The sequence below is a fragment of the Oncorhynchus clarkii genome, chromosome 21 (assembly GCF_045791955.1).
Source record: "Oncorhynchus clarkii lewisi isolate Uvic-CL-2024 chromosome 21, UVic_Ocla_1.0, whole genome shotgun sequence".
NCBI lineage: Eukaryota > Metazoa > Chordata > Actinopteri > Salmoniformes > Salmonidae > Oncorhynchus > Oncorhynchus clarkii.
Window position 1 is genome coordinate 1,135,001 of NC_092167.1, and position 20,214 is coordinate 1,155,214.

General features: G+C 44.4%; 1 protein-coding gene across 2 annotated transcripts in view; it reads left to right on the forward strand.

The window, feature by feature from the left end:
- The window catches only part of LOC139379621 (ras-related protein Rap-1b), a 100,054-nt gene extending 82,072 nt beyond the window's left edge, over positions 1 to 17,982 (forward strand). The window contains exons 5-9 of one of the 2 annotated variants that reach the window (XR_011628398.1): positions 3,345 to 3,485; positions 9,047 to 9,190; positions 15,437 to 15,552; positions 16,298 to 17,317; positions 17,589 to 17,982. Coding sequence is in view for 1 of the 2 variants with exons in the window: in XM_071122423.1 (XP_070978524.1) it covers positions 3,345 to 3,485; positions 9,047 to 9,190; positions 15,437 to 15,523 (372 nt within the window). In the remaining variant the exon portion in view is untranslated. Of the gene's footprint in view, positions 1 to 3,344; positions 3,486 to 9,046; positions 9,191 to 15,436; positions 15,553 to 16,297 lie in introns of both variants that reach the window. The other variant, XM_071122423.1, reaches the window with a different exon arrangement.
- The last annotated feature ends 2,232 nt before the right edge of the window (positions 17,983 to 20,214 follow it).

Genomic DNA, 20,214 nt, shown 5'->3' on the forward strand with positions numbered 1-20,214 from the left:
CACTTGTAAATTCAAGCTCAGAATCAGAATGTGTCATCGTTCCAGTTGAAACTGGAGGACAGGGTCAGTGAGTACAGACCAAAATCATCTTCCTGTGAATATGAAAGAAAGACACCAATAGAATCTTAGCCTGGGGTTTTCCCCCAATGAATGGAACGCTGTTGCTATGGCACCCTAATCCCTACATAGGGCGCTACTTCTGACCCGGTGCCCACATGGCTCTGTATCAAAAGTAGTGCACTATATAGGGAATAAGGTGCCGTTTGGGACTCAGGTCATGTAACCTTTTAAAAAAAAAAAAAATGTGTTTCATCTGTTTGGGAAACAGTTGGGTTTTGACTCTCACGCTATTGGCCACCATTGTAACAGTACTGACAACAGATATCACTTGTGAATTGCGAAGATGACCGTGCGAGCCACCCGGGTGACCTCTGGTTTTGTTAAACGTCTTTGTTTTGCACACAAGAGAATGGCACGCACACACACACACACAGGCGCACACACACACACACACACAGGCGCACACACACACACACACAGACACACAGACACATAGACAGACACACACACACACACACACACACAGACACATAGACACACACACGCGCCTCCACCATCGCACCCCCACTCCTATCGCCCCCCCACTCCTATCGCCCCCCCCACTCCTATCGCCCCGCCACGGTAGTCTCTAACAACACCTAATGGCCTTTGAGGTTCTGCCATGTAAACAGTCTCCTTAGCGACGACGGTGGCCACCCCTCATTATCATGACGCAGGGCGATGCAGAGGTGGTGTGGCAGGTTATTCATCTTGGAGGTCGTTACAGACTCACTACTGACAGCAGACAGAGATGACATGAACGACGAACAGAGAGAGAGAGATCAGCCTCCTCCACACTGTCTTCAACATCTCTACTGTGATCAGCCTCCTCCTCTTCCACACTGTCTTCAGTATCTCTACTGTGATCAGCCTCCTCCTCCTCCACCACACTGTCTTCAGTATCTCTACTGTGATCAGCCTCCTCCACACTGTCGTCAGTATCTCTACTGTGATCAGCCTCCACCACACTGTCTTCAGTATCTCTACTGTGATCAGCCTCCTCCACACTGTCTTCAGTATCTCTACTGTGATCAGCCTCCTCCTCCACCACACTCTCTTCAGTATCTCTACTGTGATCAGCCTCCTCCTCCTCCACCACACTGTCTTCAGTATCTCTACTGTGATCAGCCTCCTCCACACTGTCTTCAACATCTCTACTGTGATCAGCCTCCTCCTCCACACTGTCTTCAACATCTCCACTGTGATCAGCCTCCTCCTCCACACTGTCTTCAACATCTTTACTGGGATCAGCCTCCTCCTCCTCCTCCACACTGTCTTCAGCATCTCTACTGTGATCAGCCTCCTCCTCCACACTGTCTTCAGTATCTCTACTGTGATCAGCCTCCTCCTCCACCACCACACTGTCTTCAGTATCTATACTGTGATCAGCCTCCTCCTCCACACTATCTTCAGTATCTCTACTGTGATCAGCCTCCTCCTCCTCCTCCACACTGTCTTCAGTATCTCTACTGTGATCAGCCTCCTCCACACTGTCTTCAGTATCTCTACTGTGATCAGCCTCCTCCACCTCCTCCACACTGTCTTCAGTATCTCTACTGTGATCAGCCTTCTCCTCCTCCACCACACTGTCTTCAGTATCTCTACTGTGATCAGCCTCCTCCACACTGTCTTCAGTATCTCTACTGTGATCAGCCTCCTCCTCCACCACACTCTCTTCAGTATCTCTACTGTGATCAGCCTCCTCCTCCTCCACCACACTGTCTTCAGTATCTCTACTGTGATCAGCCTCCTCCACACTGTCTTCAACATCTCTACTGTGATCAGCCTCCTCCTCCACACTGTTTTCAGTATCTCTACTGTGATCAGCCTCCTCCACGCTGTCTTCAGTATCTCTATTGTGATCAGCCTCCTCCACCACACTGTCTTCAACATCTCCACTGTGATCAGCCTCCTCCTCCACCACACTGTCTTCAGTATCTCTACTGTGATCAGCCTCCTCCTCCACAGTCTTCAGTATCTCTACTGTGATCAGCCTCCTCCTCCTCCTCCACACTGTCTTCAGTATCTCTACTGTGATCAGCCTCCTCCTCCACCACCACACTGTCTTCAGTATCTATACTGTGATCAGCCTCCTCCACACTGTCTTCAACATCTCTACTGTGATCAGCCTCCTCCTCCACACTGTCTTCAACATCTCTACTGTGATCAGCCTCCTCCTCCACACTGTCTTCAACATCTCTACTGTGATCAGCCTCCTCCTCCACACTGTCTTCAACATCTCTACTGTGATCAGCCTCCTCCTCCACACTATCTTCAGTATCTCTACTGTGATCAGCCTCCTCCTCCACCACCACACTGTCTTCAGTATATATACTGTGATCAGCCTCCTCCTCCACACTATCTTCAGTATCTCTACTGTGATCAGCCTCCTCCCCCACACTGTCTTCAGTATCTCTACTGTGATCAGCCTCCTCCACCTCCTCCACACTGTCTTCAGTATCTCTACTGTGATCAGCCTCCTCCACCTCCTCCACACTGTCTTCAGTATCTCTACTGTGATCAGCCTTCTCCTCCTCCACCACACTGTCTTCAGTATCTCTACTGTGATCTAACATCTTGTTAACTCAGTTGGAATGGTACTGAGGCTCACCCCATCCAAGCCAGGTGATGGAAGTGTGCAGGGCAAATATTTACACAAGATAAAGAGAAAAGCATTGGATGTATCCTTGCCCATGTTATCATCTCTAATGACCAGGCTATAGATGGGACCCTTGCCCATGTTATCATCTCTAATGACCAGGCTATAGATGGGATCCTTGCCCATGTTATCATCCCTAATGACCAGGCTATAGATGGGATCCTTGCCCATGTTATCATCCCTAATGACCAGGCTATAGATGGGATCCTTGCCCATGTTATCATCTCTAATGACCAGGCTATAGATGGGATCCTTGCCCATGTTATCGTCCCTAATGACCAGGCTATAGATGAGATCCTTGCACATGTTATCATTCCTAATGACAAAGTTATAGATGGGATCCTTGCCCATGTTATCATCCCCAATGACAAGGCTTGAGATGGGATCCTTGCACATGTTATCAACCCTAATGACAAGGCTTTAGATTGGATCCTTGCCAATGTTATCACCTCTAATGACGTCTTTAGATTGGATCCTTGCCCATGTTATCACCCCCTAATGACATCTTTAGATTGGATCCTTGCCCATGTTATCACCCCCTAATGACAAGTCTTTGGCTTCCTGTATGTCTCTCTCTCCTCCACAGGAACAATTCACAGCCATGAGAGATCTGTACATGAAGAATGGCCAGGGCTTTGCGTTAGTGTACTCCATCACAGCCCAGTCCACCTTCAACGATCTGCAAGACCTACGAGAACAGATCCTCCGAGTCAAAGACACTGACGATGTAAGTTATCACACACGCATGAATACACACACACACACACATGAATACACACACACGCATGAATACATACACACACACACACATGAATACACACACACACACACACACACACACACACACACACACACACACACACACACATGAATACATACACACACACACACACACACACACACACACACACACACACGCATGAATACATACACACATGCATGAATACACACACACACACACACACACACACACACACACACACACACACGCATGAATACATACACACACACACACACACACACACACACACACACACACACACACATGAATACATACACACACACATGAATACAGACCACCTCTCCATGTCTAGAGACTAGAGGGTTACAGACCATCTCTCCATGTCTAGAGACTAGAGGGTTACAGACCAACTCTCCATGTCTAGAGACTAGAGGGTTACAGACCAACTCTCCATGTCTAGAGACTAGAGGGTTACAGACCACCTCTCCATGTATAGAGACTAGAGGGTTACAGACCAACTCTCCATGTATAGAGACTAGAGGGTTACAGACCAACTCTCCATGTCTAGAGACTAGAGGGTTACAGACCAACTCTCCATGTCTAGAGACTAGAGGGTTACAGACCAACTCTCCATGTCTAGAGACTAGAGGGTTACAGACCAACTCTCCATGTCTAGAGACTAGAGGGTTACAGACCACCTCTCCATGTCTAGAGACTAGAGGGAGGTTACAGACCACCCCTCCATGTCTAGAGACTAGAGGGTTACAGACCAACTCTCCATGTCTAGAGACTAGAGGGTTACAGACCATCTCTCCATGTCTAGAGACTAGAGGGATTACAGACCAACTCTCCATGTCTAGAGACTAGAGGGTTACAGACCACCTCTCCATGTCTAGAGACTAGAGGGAGGTTACAGACCAACTCTCCATGTCTAGAGACTAGAGGGTTACAGACCAACTCTCCATGTCTAGAGACTAGAGGGTTACAGACCAACTCTCCATGTCTAGAGACTAGAGGGTTACAGACCAACTCTCCATGTCTAGAGACTAGAGGTTACAGACCAACTCTCCATGTCTAGAGACTAGAGGGTTACAGACCACCCCTCCATGTATAGAGACTAGAGGGTTACAGACCAACTCTCCATGTCTAGAGACTAGAGGGAGGTTACAGACCATCTCTCCATGTCTAGAGACTAGAGGGTTACAGACCAACTCTCCATGTCTAGAGACTAGAGGGAGGTTACAGACCAACTCTCCATGTCTAGAGACTAGAGGGTTACAGACCAACTCTCCATGTCTAGAGACTAGAGGGTTACAGACCAACTCTCCATGTCTAGAGACTAGAGGGTTACAGACCAACTCTCCATGTCTAGAGACTAGAGGGTTACAGACCACCTCTCCATGTCTAGAGACTAGAGGGTTACAGACCAACTCTCCATGTCTAGAGACTAGAGGGTTACAGACCAACTCTCCAAGTCTAGAGACTAGAGGGTTACAGACCAACTCTCCATGTCTAGAGACTAGAGGGTTACAGACCAACTCTCCATGTCTAGAGACTAGAGGGAGGTTACAGACCATCTCTCCATGTCTAGAGACTAGAGGGTTACAGACCAACTCTCCATGTCTAGAGACTAGAGGGTTACAGACCAACTCTCCATGTCTAGAGACTAGAGGTTACAGACCACCTCTCCATGTCTAGAGACTAGAGGGTTACAGACCACCTCTCCATGTCTAGAGACTAGAGGGTTACAGACCAACTCTCCATGTCTAGAGACTAGAGGGTTACAGACCAACTCTCCATGTCTAGAGACTAGAGGGTTACAGACCAACTCTCCATGTCTAGAGACACTCAGCTGTGTGTTTCATTTCATTCCTCTCTCTCACTAACTCAGCTGTGTGTTTCATTCCACTCCTCTCTCTGTCACTAACTCAGCTGTGTGTTTCATTCCACTCCTCTCTCTGTCACTAACTCAGCTGTGTGTTTCATTCCACTCCTCTCTCTGTCACTAACTCAGCTGTGTGTTTCATTCCACTCCTCTCTCTGTCACTAACTCAGCTGTGTGTTTCATTCCACTCCTCTCTCTGTCACTAAGTCAGCTGTGTGTTTCATTCCACTCCTCTCTCTGTCACTAACTCAGCTGTGTGTTTCATTCCATTCCTCTCTCTCTACAGTAAACCAGGAGAGGACACTAACTCAGCTGTGTGTTTCATTCCACTCCTCTCTCTGTCACTAACTCAGCTGTGTGTTTCATTCCACTCCTCTCTCTGTCACTAACTCAGCTGTGTGTTTCATTCCACTCCTCTCTCTGTCACTAACTCAGCTGTGTGTTTCATTCCACTCCTCTCTCTGTCACTAACTCAGCTGTGTGTTTCATTCCACTCCTCTCTCTGTCACTAACTCAGCTGTGTGTTTCATTCCACTCCTCTCTCTGTCACTAACTCAGCTGTGTGTTTCATTCCATTCCTCTCTCTCTACAGTAAACCAGGAGAGGACACTAACTCAGCTGTGTGTTTCATTCCACTCCTCTCTCTGTCACTAACTCAGCTGTGTGTTTCATTCCACTCCTCTCTCTGTCACTAACTCAGCTGTGTGTTTCATTCCACTCCTCTCTCTGTCACTAACTCAGCTGTGTGTTTCATTCCACTCCTCTCTCTCTCACTAACTCAGCTGTGTGTTTCATTCCACTCCTCTCTCTGTCACTAACTCAGCTGTGCTTGTGGAAACAGTAATCTCCTATAGAGCCTATGAACTCAACAACATAACAACCCTTCATACCTATCAAAGTGTTTAATGTGACCTAGAATAATATAAAACTTCTCTCTCTCTCTCCCTCCCTATATTATCTCTCTCCCTATATTATCTCCCTCCCTATATTATTTCCCTCTCTATATTATCTCTCTCCCTATATTATCTCCCTCCCTATATTATCTCTCTCCCTATATTATCTCCCTCCCTATATTATCTCTCTCCCTATATTATCTCCCTCCCTATATTATCTCCCTCTCTATATTATCTCTCTCCCTATATTATCTCCCTCCCTATATTATCTCTCTCCCTATATTATCTCCCTCCCTATATTATCTCTCTCCCTATATTATCTCCCTCTCTATATTATCTCTCTCCCTATATTATCTCTCTCCCTATATTATCTCCATCCCTATATTATCTCTCTCCCTATATTATCTCCCTCCCTATATTATCTCTCTCCCTATATTATCTCCCTCCCTATATTATCTCCCTCCCTATATTATCTCCCTCCCTATATTATCTCCCTCCCTATATTATCTCTCTCCCTATATTATCTCCCTCCCTATATTATCTCCCTCTCTATATTATCTCCCTCTCTATATTATCTCTCTCCCTATATTATCTCTCTCCCTATATTATCTCCCTCCCTATATTATCTCCCTCCCTATATTATCTCCCTCCCTATATTATCTCCCTCCCTATATTATCTCTCTCCCTATATTATCTCCCTCCCTATATTATCTCCCTCCCTATATTATCTCTCTCCCTATATTATCTCCCTCTCTATATTATCTCTCTCCCTATATTATCTCCCTCTCTATATTATCTCCCTCTCTCTCTCCCTCCCTCCCTATATTATCTCCCTCCCTATATTATCTCCCTCCCTATATTATCTCCCTCCCTATATTATCTCCCTCCCTATATTATCTCCCTCCCTATATTATCTCTCTCCCTATATTATCTCCCTCCCTATATTATCTCCCCCTCTATATTATCTCCCTCCCTATATTATCTCCCTCTCTATATTATCTCCCTCCCTATATTATCTCCCTCCCTATATTATCTCCCTCCCTATATTATCTCTCTCCCTATATTATCTCCCTCCCTATATTATCTCCCTCTCTATATTATCTCTCTCCCTATATTATCTCCCTCCCTATATTATCTCTCTCCCTATATTATCTCTCTCCCTATATTATCTCCCTCCCTATATTATCTCTCTCTCTATATTATCTCCCTCCCTATATTATCTCCCTCCCTATATTATCTCCCTCCCTATATTATCTCCCTCTCTATATTATCTCCCTCCCTATATTATCTCTCTCCCTATATTATCTCTCTCCCTATATTATCTCCCTCCCTATATTATCTCCCTCCCTATATTATCTCCCTCCCTATATTATCTCTCTCCCTATATTATCTCCCTCCCTATATTATCTCCCTCCCTATATTATCTCTCTCCCTATATTATCTCCCTCCCTATATTATCTCCCTCCCTATATTATCTCTCTCCCTATATTATCTCTCTCCCTATATTATCTCCCTCCCTATATTATCTCCCTCTCTATATTATCTCCCTCTCTCTCTCCCTCCCTCCCTATATTATCTCTCTCCCTATATTATCTCTCTCCCTATATTATCTCTCTCCCTATATTATCTCCCTCTCTATATTATCTCCCTCCCTATATTATCTCCCTCTATATTATCTCTCTCTATATTATCCCCCTCTCTATATTATCTCCCTCCCTATATTATCTCTCTCCCTATATTATCTCTCTCCCTATATTATCTCCATCCCTATATTATCTCCCTCCCTATATTATCTCCCTCCCTATATTATCTCCCTCCCTATATTATCTCCCTCCCTATATTATCTCTCTCCCTATATTATCTCTCTCCCTATATTATCTCCCTCCCTATATTATCTCCCTCTCTATATTATCTCCCTCTCTCTCTCCCTCCCTCCCTATATTATCTCTCTCCCTATATTATCTCTCTCCCTATATTATCTCTCTCCCTATATTATCTCCCTCTCTATATTATCTCCCTCCCTATATTATCTCCCTCTATATTATCTCTCTCTATATTATCCCCCTCTCTATATTATCTCCCTCCCTATATTATCTCTCTCCCTATATTATCTCTCTCCCTATATTATCTCCATCCCTATATTATCTCCCTCCCTATATTATCTCCCTCCCTATATTATCTCTCTCCCTATATTATCCCCCTCTCTATATTATCTCCCTCCCTATATTATCTCCCTCCCTATATTATCTCTCTCCCTATATTATCTCCCTCTCTATATTATCTCCCTCTCTATATTATCTCTCCCTATATTATCTCCATCCCTATATTATCTCCCTCCCTATATTATCTCCCTCTCTATATTATCTCCCTCTCTATTTCCTGTCTCCACTCTTTTTTACATTTCTCTCTCACGCTTTCTCTTTCTCGCCATCTCCCTGCCTCTCTCCGGTCTCTCCCTCTCTCCCCTGCTTCCACTCTTTATTTACTCCCCTCCTCTTCCCCCTCCCCTCCTCCTTCCCCTCCCCTCCTCCCTCCTCCTCCCCCCTCCTCCTTCCTCCTCCTCCTCCCCTCCTCCCCCCTCCTCCTCCCCTCCTCCCTCCTCCCTCCTCCCCCCTCCTCTCCCCTCCTCCTCCCCCTCCCCTCCTCCTCCCTCTTCCTCCCCATCACCCCTCCCTCCTTCTCTCCCCTCCCCCTCCTCCCCCCTCATCCTCCCCCTCCTCCGCCCCCCCCTCCTCCTCCCTTCTCCCCCCCCCCCCCCCCCCCTCCAGGTTCCGATGATTTTGGTGGGTAATAAATGTGATCTGGAGGATGAGCGTGTTGTGGGGAAGGAACAGGGACAGAACCTGGCCAGACAGTGGAGCAGCTGTGCTTTCCTGGAGTCCTCCGCAAAGTCCAAGATCAACGTCAACGAGGTGAGAACAACACACACACCTCACACACCCTGCATCAGTACAACACACACCTCACACACCCTGCTTCAGTACAACACACACACACACCTCACACACCCTGCATCAGTACAACACACACACAAACCTCACACACCCTGCATCAGTACAACACACACACACCTCACACTCATATGAACAGAAACTGTAATCAACAGGTTCTGTACCTCCTATGGACAGAAACTGTAAACAACAGGTTCTGTACCTCCTATGGACAGAAACGTTCATCAACAGGTTCTGTACCTCCTATGGACAGAAACTGTAAACAACAGGTTCTGTACCTCCTATGGACAGAAACTGATGGGATTAGACTGGGTCGTTGCTGTCAGTAGCAGTGTGGGTATATTTTATATATTTAGTTGGAGGGTAATCATTAACTGTCCTTGGAGCTGAACCTTCCTCCTGGTCCCACTGTGTTCAGAACGGTCTCTGATGTCACCCTATCTCCTGAGTCACACAATGGTGCTGTGTGTGTGTGTGTGTGTGTGTGTGTGTGTGTGTGTGTGTGTGTGTGTGTGTGTGTGTGTGTGTGTGTGTGTGTGTGTGTGTGTGTGTGTGTGTGTGTGTGTGTGTGTGTGTGTGTATGTATGTATGTATATATGAGGTGACGCAGGCCAGATGAGGTGACGCAGGCCAGATGAGGTGACGCAGGCCAGATGAGGGGACGCAGGCCAGATGAGGTGACGCAGGCCAGATGAGGGGACGCAGGCCAGATGAGGGGACGCAGGCCCAGGGCTACCAGCCAGCGACGTCCCCTGATCTGGCCTGCGTCCCCTCATCTGGCCTGCGTCCCCTCATCTGGCCTGCGTCACCTCATATATATATATACACACACATAAACAAATAACAGCCTCACCCTCTCTGTACACATAGAAATCACTTTCCAACGTCTAGTCAAACACACACACACACACACGCCAGGCAGTCTACTTCAGTCAACAACCCTGTGTTTTGTTCCACCACAATACAGGGCATTCGGAAGGTTTTCAGACCCCTTTGACATTTTCCACATTTTGTTACGTTACAGCCTTATTCTAAAATGGATTAAATATATTTTTTTCCCCTCAGCAATGTTGTAACTGTTGTAACGTGACTTTGATTAATGGGATGATGGTTATTTATCAATAACTAACTATGTTTAATTGTTACCCGATTTAAATGAATCATGTAACAATGAACTCATTAGGATTTGGGGCACCACGGAATATACTGAGATGAGATGACTCACTTCTAATAGAGATAACTCACTTCTAATAGAGATGACTCTATTCTAATAGAGATGACTCTATTCTAATAGAGATGACTCTATTCTAATAGAGATGACTCACTTCTAATAGAGATGACTATTCTAATAGAGATGACTCACTTCTAATAGAGACTGTAGGTCTTTGGTTGATCCACAACCTGTGTCATTGACAACAAGCTGGCTCCATTAGAGAGATGTCATTGTCAACAGGAAATGGGCTTAATGGGTAATATCAGCCTAAGAGATATCCTTGTCTCCTGGCATGATCGCACCCTCTCTCTGTCTCTCTCTCTCTCTCTGTCTCTCTCTGTCTCTCTCACTCTGTCTCGCTGTGTCTTTCTCTCTCTCTCTCTCTCTCTCTCTCTTTCTCTGTCTCTCTCACTCTCTGTCTCTCTCTCTCTCTGTGTCTTTCTCTCACTCTCTCTCTCTCTGTGTCTTTCTCTCTCTCTCTCTCTCTCTCTCTCTCTCTCTCTCTCTCTCTCTCTCTCTCTCTCTCTCTGTGTCTTTCTCTCTGTGTCTTTCTCTCTGTGTCTTTCTCTCTCTCTCTCTCTCTCTCTCTCTCTCTCACACACCTGATTGATATTGGTTTAATCACTATAATTATGCAATTGGCTCGAGCTGTAACCATTGATTATGTCCAAGGGGTATGTTTTATGTCCAAAGAGTGCAGATTCAGGACAGGAGGCTGTCTGCTCCAAATGGATGTGGTGTGGTGTGTGTATATGAGTTATGTAACACTCTGGGTGTGTGACAACTACAACTACCCCCAGCTTTGTCTGTTACCCCCTAGTCAAACAGCGTTGTCTGTTGAAATAAAATAATTAGACCGTTCCTTCATTCTGACCAGTTTGTGATACTATAAATACACTATTGCCAAAGATACTTCACATAGTCTAAAATACTTCACATAGTCTAAGATACTTCACATAGTCTTAAAATACTTCACATAGTCTAAGATACTTCACATAGTCTTAAAATACTTCACATAGTCTAAAATACTTCACATAGTCTAAGATACTTCACATAGTCGAAAATACTTCACATAGTCTAAAATACTTCACATAGTCTAAGATACTTCACATAGTCTAAGATACTTCACATAGTCTAAAATACTTCACATAGTCGAAAATACTTCACATAATCTAAGATACTTCACATAGTCTTAAAATACTTCACATAGTCTAAGATACTTCACATAGTCTTAAAATACTTCACATAGTCTAAAATACTTCACATAGTCGAAAATACTTCACATAGTCTAAGATACTTCACATGGTCTAAAATACTTCACATAGTCTAAAATACTTCACATAGTCTAAGATACTTCACATAGTCTTAAAATACTTCACATAGTCTAAGATACTTCACACAGTCTAAGATAATTCACATAGTCTTAAAATACTTCACATAGTCTAAGATACTTCACATAGTCTTAAAATACTTCACATAGTCTAAGATACTTCACATAGTCTAAGATACTTCACATAGTCTAAGGTACTTCACATAGTCGAAGATACTTCACATAGTCTTAAGATACTTCACATAGTCTTAAAATACTTCACATAGTCTAAGATACTTCACATAGTCGAAGATACTTCACATAGTCGAAGATACTTCACATAGTCTTAAAATACTTCACATAGTCTAAGATACTTCACATAGTCTAAGATACTTCACATAGTCTAAGGTACTTCACATAGTCTAAGGTACTTCACATAGTCTAAGATACTTCACATAGTCTAAGATACTTCACATAGTCTAAGGTACTTCACATAGTCTAAGGTACTTCACATAGTCTAAGATACTTCACATGGTCTAAAATACTTCACATAGTCTAAAATACTTCACATAGTCGAAAATACTTCACATAGTCTAAGATACTTCACATGGTCTAAAATACTTCACATAGTCTAAAATATTTCACATAGTCTAAGATACTTCACATAGTCTTAAAATACTTCACATAGTCTAAGATACTTCACATAGTCTAAGGTACTTCACATAGTCTAAGGTACTTCACATAGTCTAAAATACTTCACATAGTCTAAGATACTTCACATAGTCTAAGATACTTCACATAGTCTTAAAATACTTCACATAGTCTAAGATACTTCACATAGTCTAAGATACTTCACAACTTCACATAGTCTAAGATACTTCACATAGTCTAAAATAGTTCACATAGTCTAAGATACTTCACATAGTCTTAAGATACTTCATTCTTGTCGAAGATACTTCATTCTTGTTTTAAATACTTCATTCTTGTCTAAGATACTTCAGTCTTGTTTTAAATACTTCAGTCTTGTCTAAGATACTTCAGTCTTGTTTTAAATACTTCATATTTGACTGCAACATTTTGAGAATATACAGTACCAGTCAAAAGTGTGGACACACCTACTCATTAAGGGGTTTTATTTTTACTATTTTCTACATTGTAGAATAATAGTAAAGACATCAAAACTATGAAATAACACACATGGAATCATGTAGTAACCAAAAAAGTGTTGCACACAAAAATATATATTTTATATCTTAGATTCTTCAAATAGCCACCCTTTTGTGTTGCACACAAAAAATATATATTTTATATCTTAGATTCTTCAAATAGCCACCCTTTGCCTTGATGACAGCTTTGCACACTCTTGGAATTCTCTCAACCAGCTTCATGAGTTAGTCACCTGGAATGCATTTCAATTAACAGGCCCTATTTGGTAAAATACCAAGTCCATATTATGGCAAGAACAGCTCAAATAAGCAAAGAGAAACGACAGTCCATCATTACTTCAAGACATGAAGGTCAGTCAATCTGGAAAATTTCAAGAACTTTGAAAAGTCTCTTCAAGTGCAGTCGCAAAAACCATCAAGCGCTATGATGAAACTGGCTCTCACGAGGACCAGCCACAGGAAAACAAGACCCCGATTTACCTCTGCTGCAGAGGATAAATTATATTTACCAGCCTCAGAAATTGCAGCCCCCCCAAAAAAATATTCACAGAGTTCAAGTAACAGACACATCTCAACATCAACTGTTCAGAGGAGACTTTTCGAATCAGACCTTCATGTTTGAATTGCTGCAAAGAAACCACCACTAAAAGACACCAATAAGAAGAAGGGACTTGCTTGGGCCAAGAAACACAATGGACATTTTGGTTCCGACCGCCGTGTCTTTGTGAGACGCAGTGTAGGTGAACGGATGATCTCCGCATGTGTGGTTCCCACCGTGAAGCATGGAGGAGGAGGTGTGATGGCGTGGGGGGGTGCTTTGCTGGTGACACTGTCAGTGATTTATTTAGAATTTAAGGCACACTTAACCAGCATGGCTACCACAGCATTCTGCAGCGATAACGCCATCCCATCTGGTTTGCACTTAGTGGGACTATCATTTGTTTTTCAACGGGACAATGACCCAACACACCTCCAGGCTGTGTAAGGGCTATTTGACCCAGATGGAAAGTGATGGAATGCTGCATCAGATGACCTGGCCTCCACAATCACCCGACCTCAACCCAATTAAGATGGTTTGGGATGAGTTGGACCGCAGAGTGAAGGAAAAGCAGCCAACAAGTGCTTTGCATATGTGAGAACTCCTTCAAGACTGTTGCAAAAGCATTCCAGTTGAAGCTGGTTGAGAGAATGCCAAGAGTGCAAAGCTGTCATCAAGGCAAAGGGTGGCTACTTTGAAAAATCTCAAATATAAAATATATTTTGATTTGTTTCACACTTGTTTGTGTTATTACATAGTGTTGAATGTCTTCACAATTATTCAACAATGTAGAAAATAGTAGAAATGGAGAAAAACCCTTGAATGAGTAGGCGTGTCCAAACCTTTGACTGGTTCTGTATGTACAGTTGCCCTGAAGGAGTCAATCATCATCCATAAATAAACCCTTGGGTGAGTTCTCACAGATTGAGACGTGATTTGTCCGTCTAGTGAATATTGTGGCCTGAGGTGTCATCTTGTCTGGTTGGGATGTGGGTGACATCACTCACGCTGTCCACTGAGATCTGGTCTGAGCCTTGGGCCTGACTATAACGCTCTGACTGACTCTGAAACCATCTTTCTGACAGTGTGTGAATCGATCGAGTCCAATGGCACACTCTGCCATTTACATGTATTCTCTCATGGTCTTGCTTTTTGAAACCAAGACACCTGTGACTGTTTCTTAACACGATATCCATGGCTAGCCACTGTTTATTAACATGATACCCATGGCTAGCCACTGTTTCTTAACATGATACCCATGGCTAGCCACTGTTTCTTAACATGATACCCATGGCTAGCCCACTGTTTCTTAACATGATACCCATGGCTAGCCACTATTTCTTAACACCATACCCATGGCTAGCCACTATTTCTTAACATGATACCCATGGCTAGCCACTGTTTCTTAACATGATACCCATGGCTAGCCACTGTTTCTTAACATGATACCCATGGCTAGCCCACTGTTTCTTAACATGATACCCATGGCTAGCCACTATTTCTTAACACCATACCCATGGCTAGCCACTATTTCTTAACATGATACCCATGGCTAGCCACTGTTTCTTAACATGATACCCATGGCTAGCCACTGTTTCTTAACACCATACCCATGGCTAGCCCACTGTTTCTTAACATGATACCCATGGCTAGCCACTGTTTCTTAACATGATACCCATGGCTAGCCACTGTTTCTTAACACCATACCCATGGCTAGCCACTGTTTCTTAACATGACACCCATGGCTAGCCACTGTTTCTTAACATGATACCCATGGCTAGTCACTGTTTCTTAACATGATACACATGGCTAGCCACTGTTTCTTAACATGATACCCATGGCTAGCCACTGTTTCTTAACATGATACCCATGGCTAGCCACTGTTTCTTAACATCATACCCATGGCTAGCCACTATTTCCTAACACCATACCCATGGCTAACTTGTATCTAACTATTGTTGTGTCTCTCTCTGTGTTTCAGATCTTCTATGACCTGGTCAGGCAAATCAACAGGAAAACCCCAGTACCTGGGAAGACACGCAAAAAGTCCAACTGTCAGCTCCTCTAATACACAGCTGCTCTGTCGCACTGAGCCAGGTGAGAACCACTTGTAGGTGTCATAATGCCACTGCCTAATTGAAACGACAGTTGTAGGCATTTGGCTGTGGCCTCCTTGTCTTAAACCTGAGGAATATATTGAGTAAGAACTTCTCCCTCTCATATCAAGAGACATCAGGTGAGGAGAGTGCAGTTAGAGTGCAGTTAGAGTGCAGTTAGAAGTGTCATTAATGTCTCTTTCTCTCTCTCCATCTACCCACCTTATCTCTCTCTTCTCCTCTCTCTCTTCTCCTCCCTCTTTATCTCTCTCCTCTCTCTCTCTCTTTCTCTCTCTCTCTCCATCTACCCACCTTCTCTCTCTCTCTCTATCTACCCACCTTCTCTCTCTCTCTCTACCCACCTTCCCTCTCTCTCTCTCTCTCTCTCTCTCTCTACCCACCTTCTCTCTCTCTCTCTCTCTCTCTCTCCCCACCTCTCTCTCTCTCTCTCTCTCTCTCTACCCACCTTCTCTCTCTCTCTCTCTCTCTCTCTCTCTCTCTCTCTCTACCCACCTCTCTCTCTCTCTATCTCTCTCTCTCTCTACCCACCTCTCTCTCTCTCTCTCTCTCTCTACCCACCTCTCTCTCTCTCTCTCTCTCTCTCTCTCTCTCTCTACCCACCTCTCTCTCTCTCTCTCTCTCTCTACCCACCTCTCTCTCTCTCTCTCTACCCACCTCTCTCTACCCACCTCTCTCTCTCTCTCTCTCTACCCACCTCTCTCTCTCTCTCTCTCTCTCCCTTTCAGGTCTGATTTGCTGCTGTCTCTCTCAGCAGTGCCAGCATTCCGACGTGACTAAAACCTAACATGGAATGAACTTTCCTGTGTGGTGACGCCCCTTTAACACCAACAACCAACAAACAAACCGACCAACGGATTCAAAGCTACAAATACATCAGTTTTTACACACAGATTAACCATTATCACTCTCCAGTGTCACGAGAACAAGATTTCTACTTAGAAATATAGATATTCCAACTGTATGCAACTGAAATGGAAAAATTAAGTTCATAAAATAAAGTAAAACGAAATAGGTAAATCAGTCAATATGAACCGAAATAAAAATCCCGATCCCCTACACACAGTGTTATTGCTAACGGAGACAGTAGCCGTAGAAACGGAATGTCTAACCAGAATGTGCACGTTGCCACGGTGATGCGGTATTTATAAACACCTCTATATTAGCCAGAGATAAAAAGACAAAGTCCCAAAGAGGCACCTATATAGTTCAGTTCATACAGATAACTTGCTCCTGGGGGTTTATTTTCTAACTTTTTTTTTTATTTTCCTTCGATCATTCAACATCATTTCTCTGTCTTTTTCTGTCTTTTTAAAAAAAAAAATGACTAGTTTTGTCTCTACTGAGAGATGCTATACTGCGACAGGAGTAAAGTATTTGAGGAGTAAACCTGTGGCTATGACAGTGATTATTATTCTTATTATTCTTATTATATGTGAGTTTCATTTGAGGAGTAAACCTGTGGATACAACAGTGATGATAATGTGTAAAAAGAGAAAAAAAAAGTATAATGTTTTTTCAGTAACTATCATATTGTCTTTTAGCCTGATGATGTTGCCTTCAAATAGGGTTTTTTTTTATTTTCTGGAGAATCCAACTATGATCCAATCATCCTTCTATGTCTTGCCTGGGTTTTCTTCCGTCTGAAATGGCACCCAAGTGTATTATATTTGACCAGAGCCCAATGGTTTCCCTATTGGTTTCCCTATGGGTGTCCCTATTGGTTTTCCCTATTGGTTTCCCTATTGGTTTTCCCTATTGGTTTTCCCTATTGGTTTTCCCTATTGGTTCCCCTATTGGTTTCCCTATGGGTTTCCCTATTGGTTCCCCTATGGGTTTCCCTATTGGTTTCCCTATGGGTTTCCCTATTGGTTTCCCTATGGGTTTCCCTATTGGTTTCCCTATTGATTTCCCCTATTGGTTTCCCCTATGGGTTTCCCTATGGGTTTCCCTATTGGTTTCCCTATTGATTTCCCCTATTGGTTTTCCCTATTGGTTTCCCTATTGGTTTCCCTATAGGTTTCCCTATTGGTTTTCCCTATTGGTTTCCCTATGGGCCCTGGTCAAAAGTAGTACACTATATAAGGAATTAAGATGCAATTTTGGAGGCAGCCCTTGTGTTGTTTACAAAGATGTTTGTACAGTGGGGTTTTTCAATTGGGGTTGTGGTCAAAGAGGGACTGGACATTTTAACAAGCGACCAAACTTCTGAGACACCAATGGCCGACGTGACTGGGCGATCCTCATCATGTTTTTTTGTTTTTTTAAACTTTATCCTTCCAAGGCCGTCTCTCATTGGTTGGTTTGTCCAGTTAGCCAATCCCCTCTCATGGAATCTGCGATCTACAACAGGAAGTATAGATTTTCTTTTTTTTTTTAATGAGGGTTTTTAATACGAAAAAAATAAATAAAATAATGTCATTGGTGTCAGATGTCATTCTCCACACTTCTGTTGTTGTAGAGCAGTGTTTCCCAAACTAGGTCCTGGGGGCCCCAAGGGGGACACCTTTCGGCACTGCACAGCTGATTCAAATAATCAAGCTTGAAGATTATTTGAGTAATCTGTGTAGTGCGAGGGCAAGAACCAAAACATGCACCCAGGGGGGGGGGGGGGGGGGGGGGGGGGGGTAGATTCTCACTGTACTCCCTCTCCTTTTCTAAAACAGCCTCTCTCCCCTTCTCCCTCCCTCCCACAGCCCCTATCTCCCCCTGTCCCCTAGCCTCTTTCCCCTATCTCCCTCTGTCCCCTAGCCTCTCTCCCCTTCTCCCTCCCTCCCACAGCCCCTATCTCCCCCTGTCCCCTAGCCTCTTTCCCCTATCTCCCTCTGTCCCCTAGCCTCTCTCCCCTTCTCCCTCCCTCCCACAGCCCCTATCTCCCCCTGTCCCCTAGCCTCTTTCCCCTATCTCACTCCTCTCCCCCTCTCCCCCAGCCCCTCCCCCTCTCCCCCAGCCCCTCCCCCTCTCCCCCAGCCCCTCCCCATCTCTCCCAGCCCCTCTCCACCAGCCCCTCCCCCTCTCCCCCAGCCCCTCCCCATCTCTCCCAGCCCCTCTCCCCCAGCCCCTCCCCCTCTCCCCCAGCCCCTCCCCCTCTCCCCCAACTTCTCCCCCTCTCCCCCAGCCCCTCCCCCTCTCCCCCAGCCCCTCCCCATCTCTCCCAGCCCCTCTCCCCCAGCCCCTCCCCCTCTCCCCCAGCCCCTCCCCATCTCCCCCAGCCCCTCCCCCATCTCTCCCAGCCCCTCCCCTGTCCCCTTGCTTGCTAATGCATCTGTTGTCAGCTGAGGACATGAAAACCAAATATTGGATCCTGTCAGTAAAGAAACTTGCCTGTTAGTGACTATTTCACCTGTGTAATACTTGGTTCGACCTGTTTCCTGTCAGTCTATCAGATGATGATGATGATGATGGTGGTGATGAAGAGTAACCGTGTGGGGTTGTTATCTGTTCTATAGTGAATGTGGGGGGGAGGGGGGGACAAACTAATGTGTTTGAAAGCAGCAGGGAATAAGACTGAAATACAATAAGAACCACAGCAATGTAGAGATGATGATGATGATGATGATGATGATGATGATGGAGGAGGAGGAACAGGCAGAACTTGGATGAGACGGTGGGGGGGGGGGTACCTCCCTAATGGCACCCTATTCCCTACATAGGGCACTACTTTTGACTATAGCCCTATGGGCTTAGGTTGCCATTTGAGACGGAGGGGAGGGGAGGGGAGGGGGGGTTAAAGTTGCACGTTTGTTGTGAGTTGCGTGACCTCTGTTGACCTCTTGTAAGAGAATGCCTTTGTCGCTTTGTGTTGCTGTGATGATAACCAACAGCATCAGTCCTGGTGGACAGACCGTGTGTACCATGTGTCCCCTCACAGAGCCACAGTGTTGGAAATGCAACAACATCTGCCTATTAAGGGGAGGGGCTGGGGGAGGGACAAACAGAGGGGGTGTGGCCAAATGTAAACTAAAAAGCCTTAATTGAAGTGGTGTATTTTGTATAACCCAGCATCTGTAGTTCAATAAATTGGATTGCCATGCAAGGGCGTTGCCATGACGCCGGCCCGCCGCCGGAATGTTCCGTGTTGTTGTTGTTGTTTTTAACCATACAGATTGTTTTATCTCTGTGGTTTAGCCATACAGATTGATTTATCTCTGTGGTTTAACCATACAGATGGTTTTATCTCTGTGGTTTAACCATACAGATGGTTTTATCTCTGTGGTTTAGCCATACAGATTGTTTTATCTCTGTGGTTTAGCCATACAGATGGTTTTATCTCTGTGGTTTAACCATACAGATGGTTTTATCTCTGTGGTTTAACCATACAGATGGTTTTATCTCTGTGGTTTAACCATACAGATTGATTTATCTCTGTGGTTTAGCCATACAGATGGTTTTTATCTCTGTGGTTTAGCCATACAGATGGTTTTTATCTCTGTGGTTTAGCCATACAGATGGTTTTATCTCTGTGGTTTAGCCATACAGATGGTTTTATCTCTGTGGTTTAACCATACAGATTGTTTTATCTCTGTGGTTTAGCCATACAGATGGTTTATCTCTGTGGTTTAGCCATACAGATGGTTTTATCTCTGTGGTTTAACCATACAGATGGTTTTATCTCTGTGGTTTAACCATACAGATGGTTTATCTC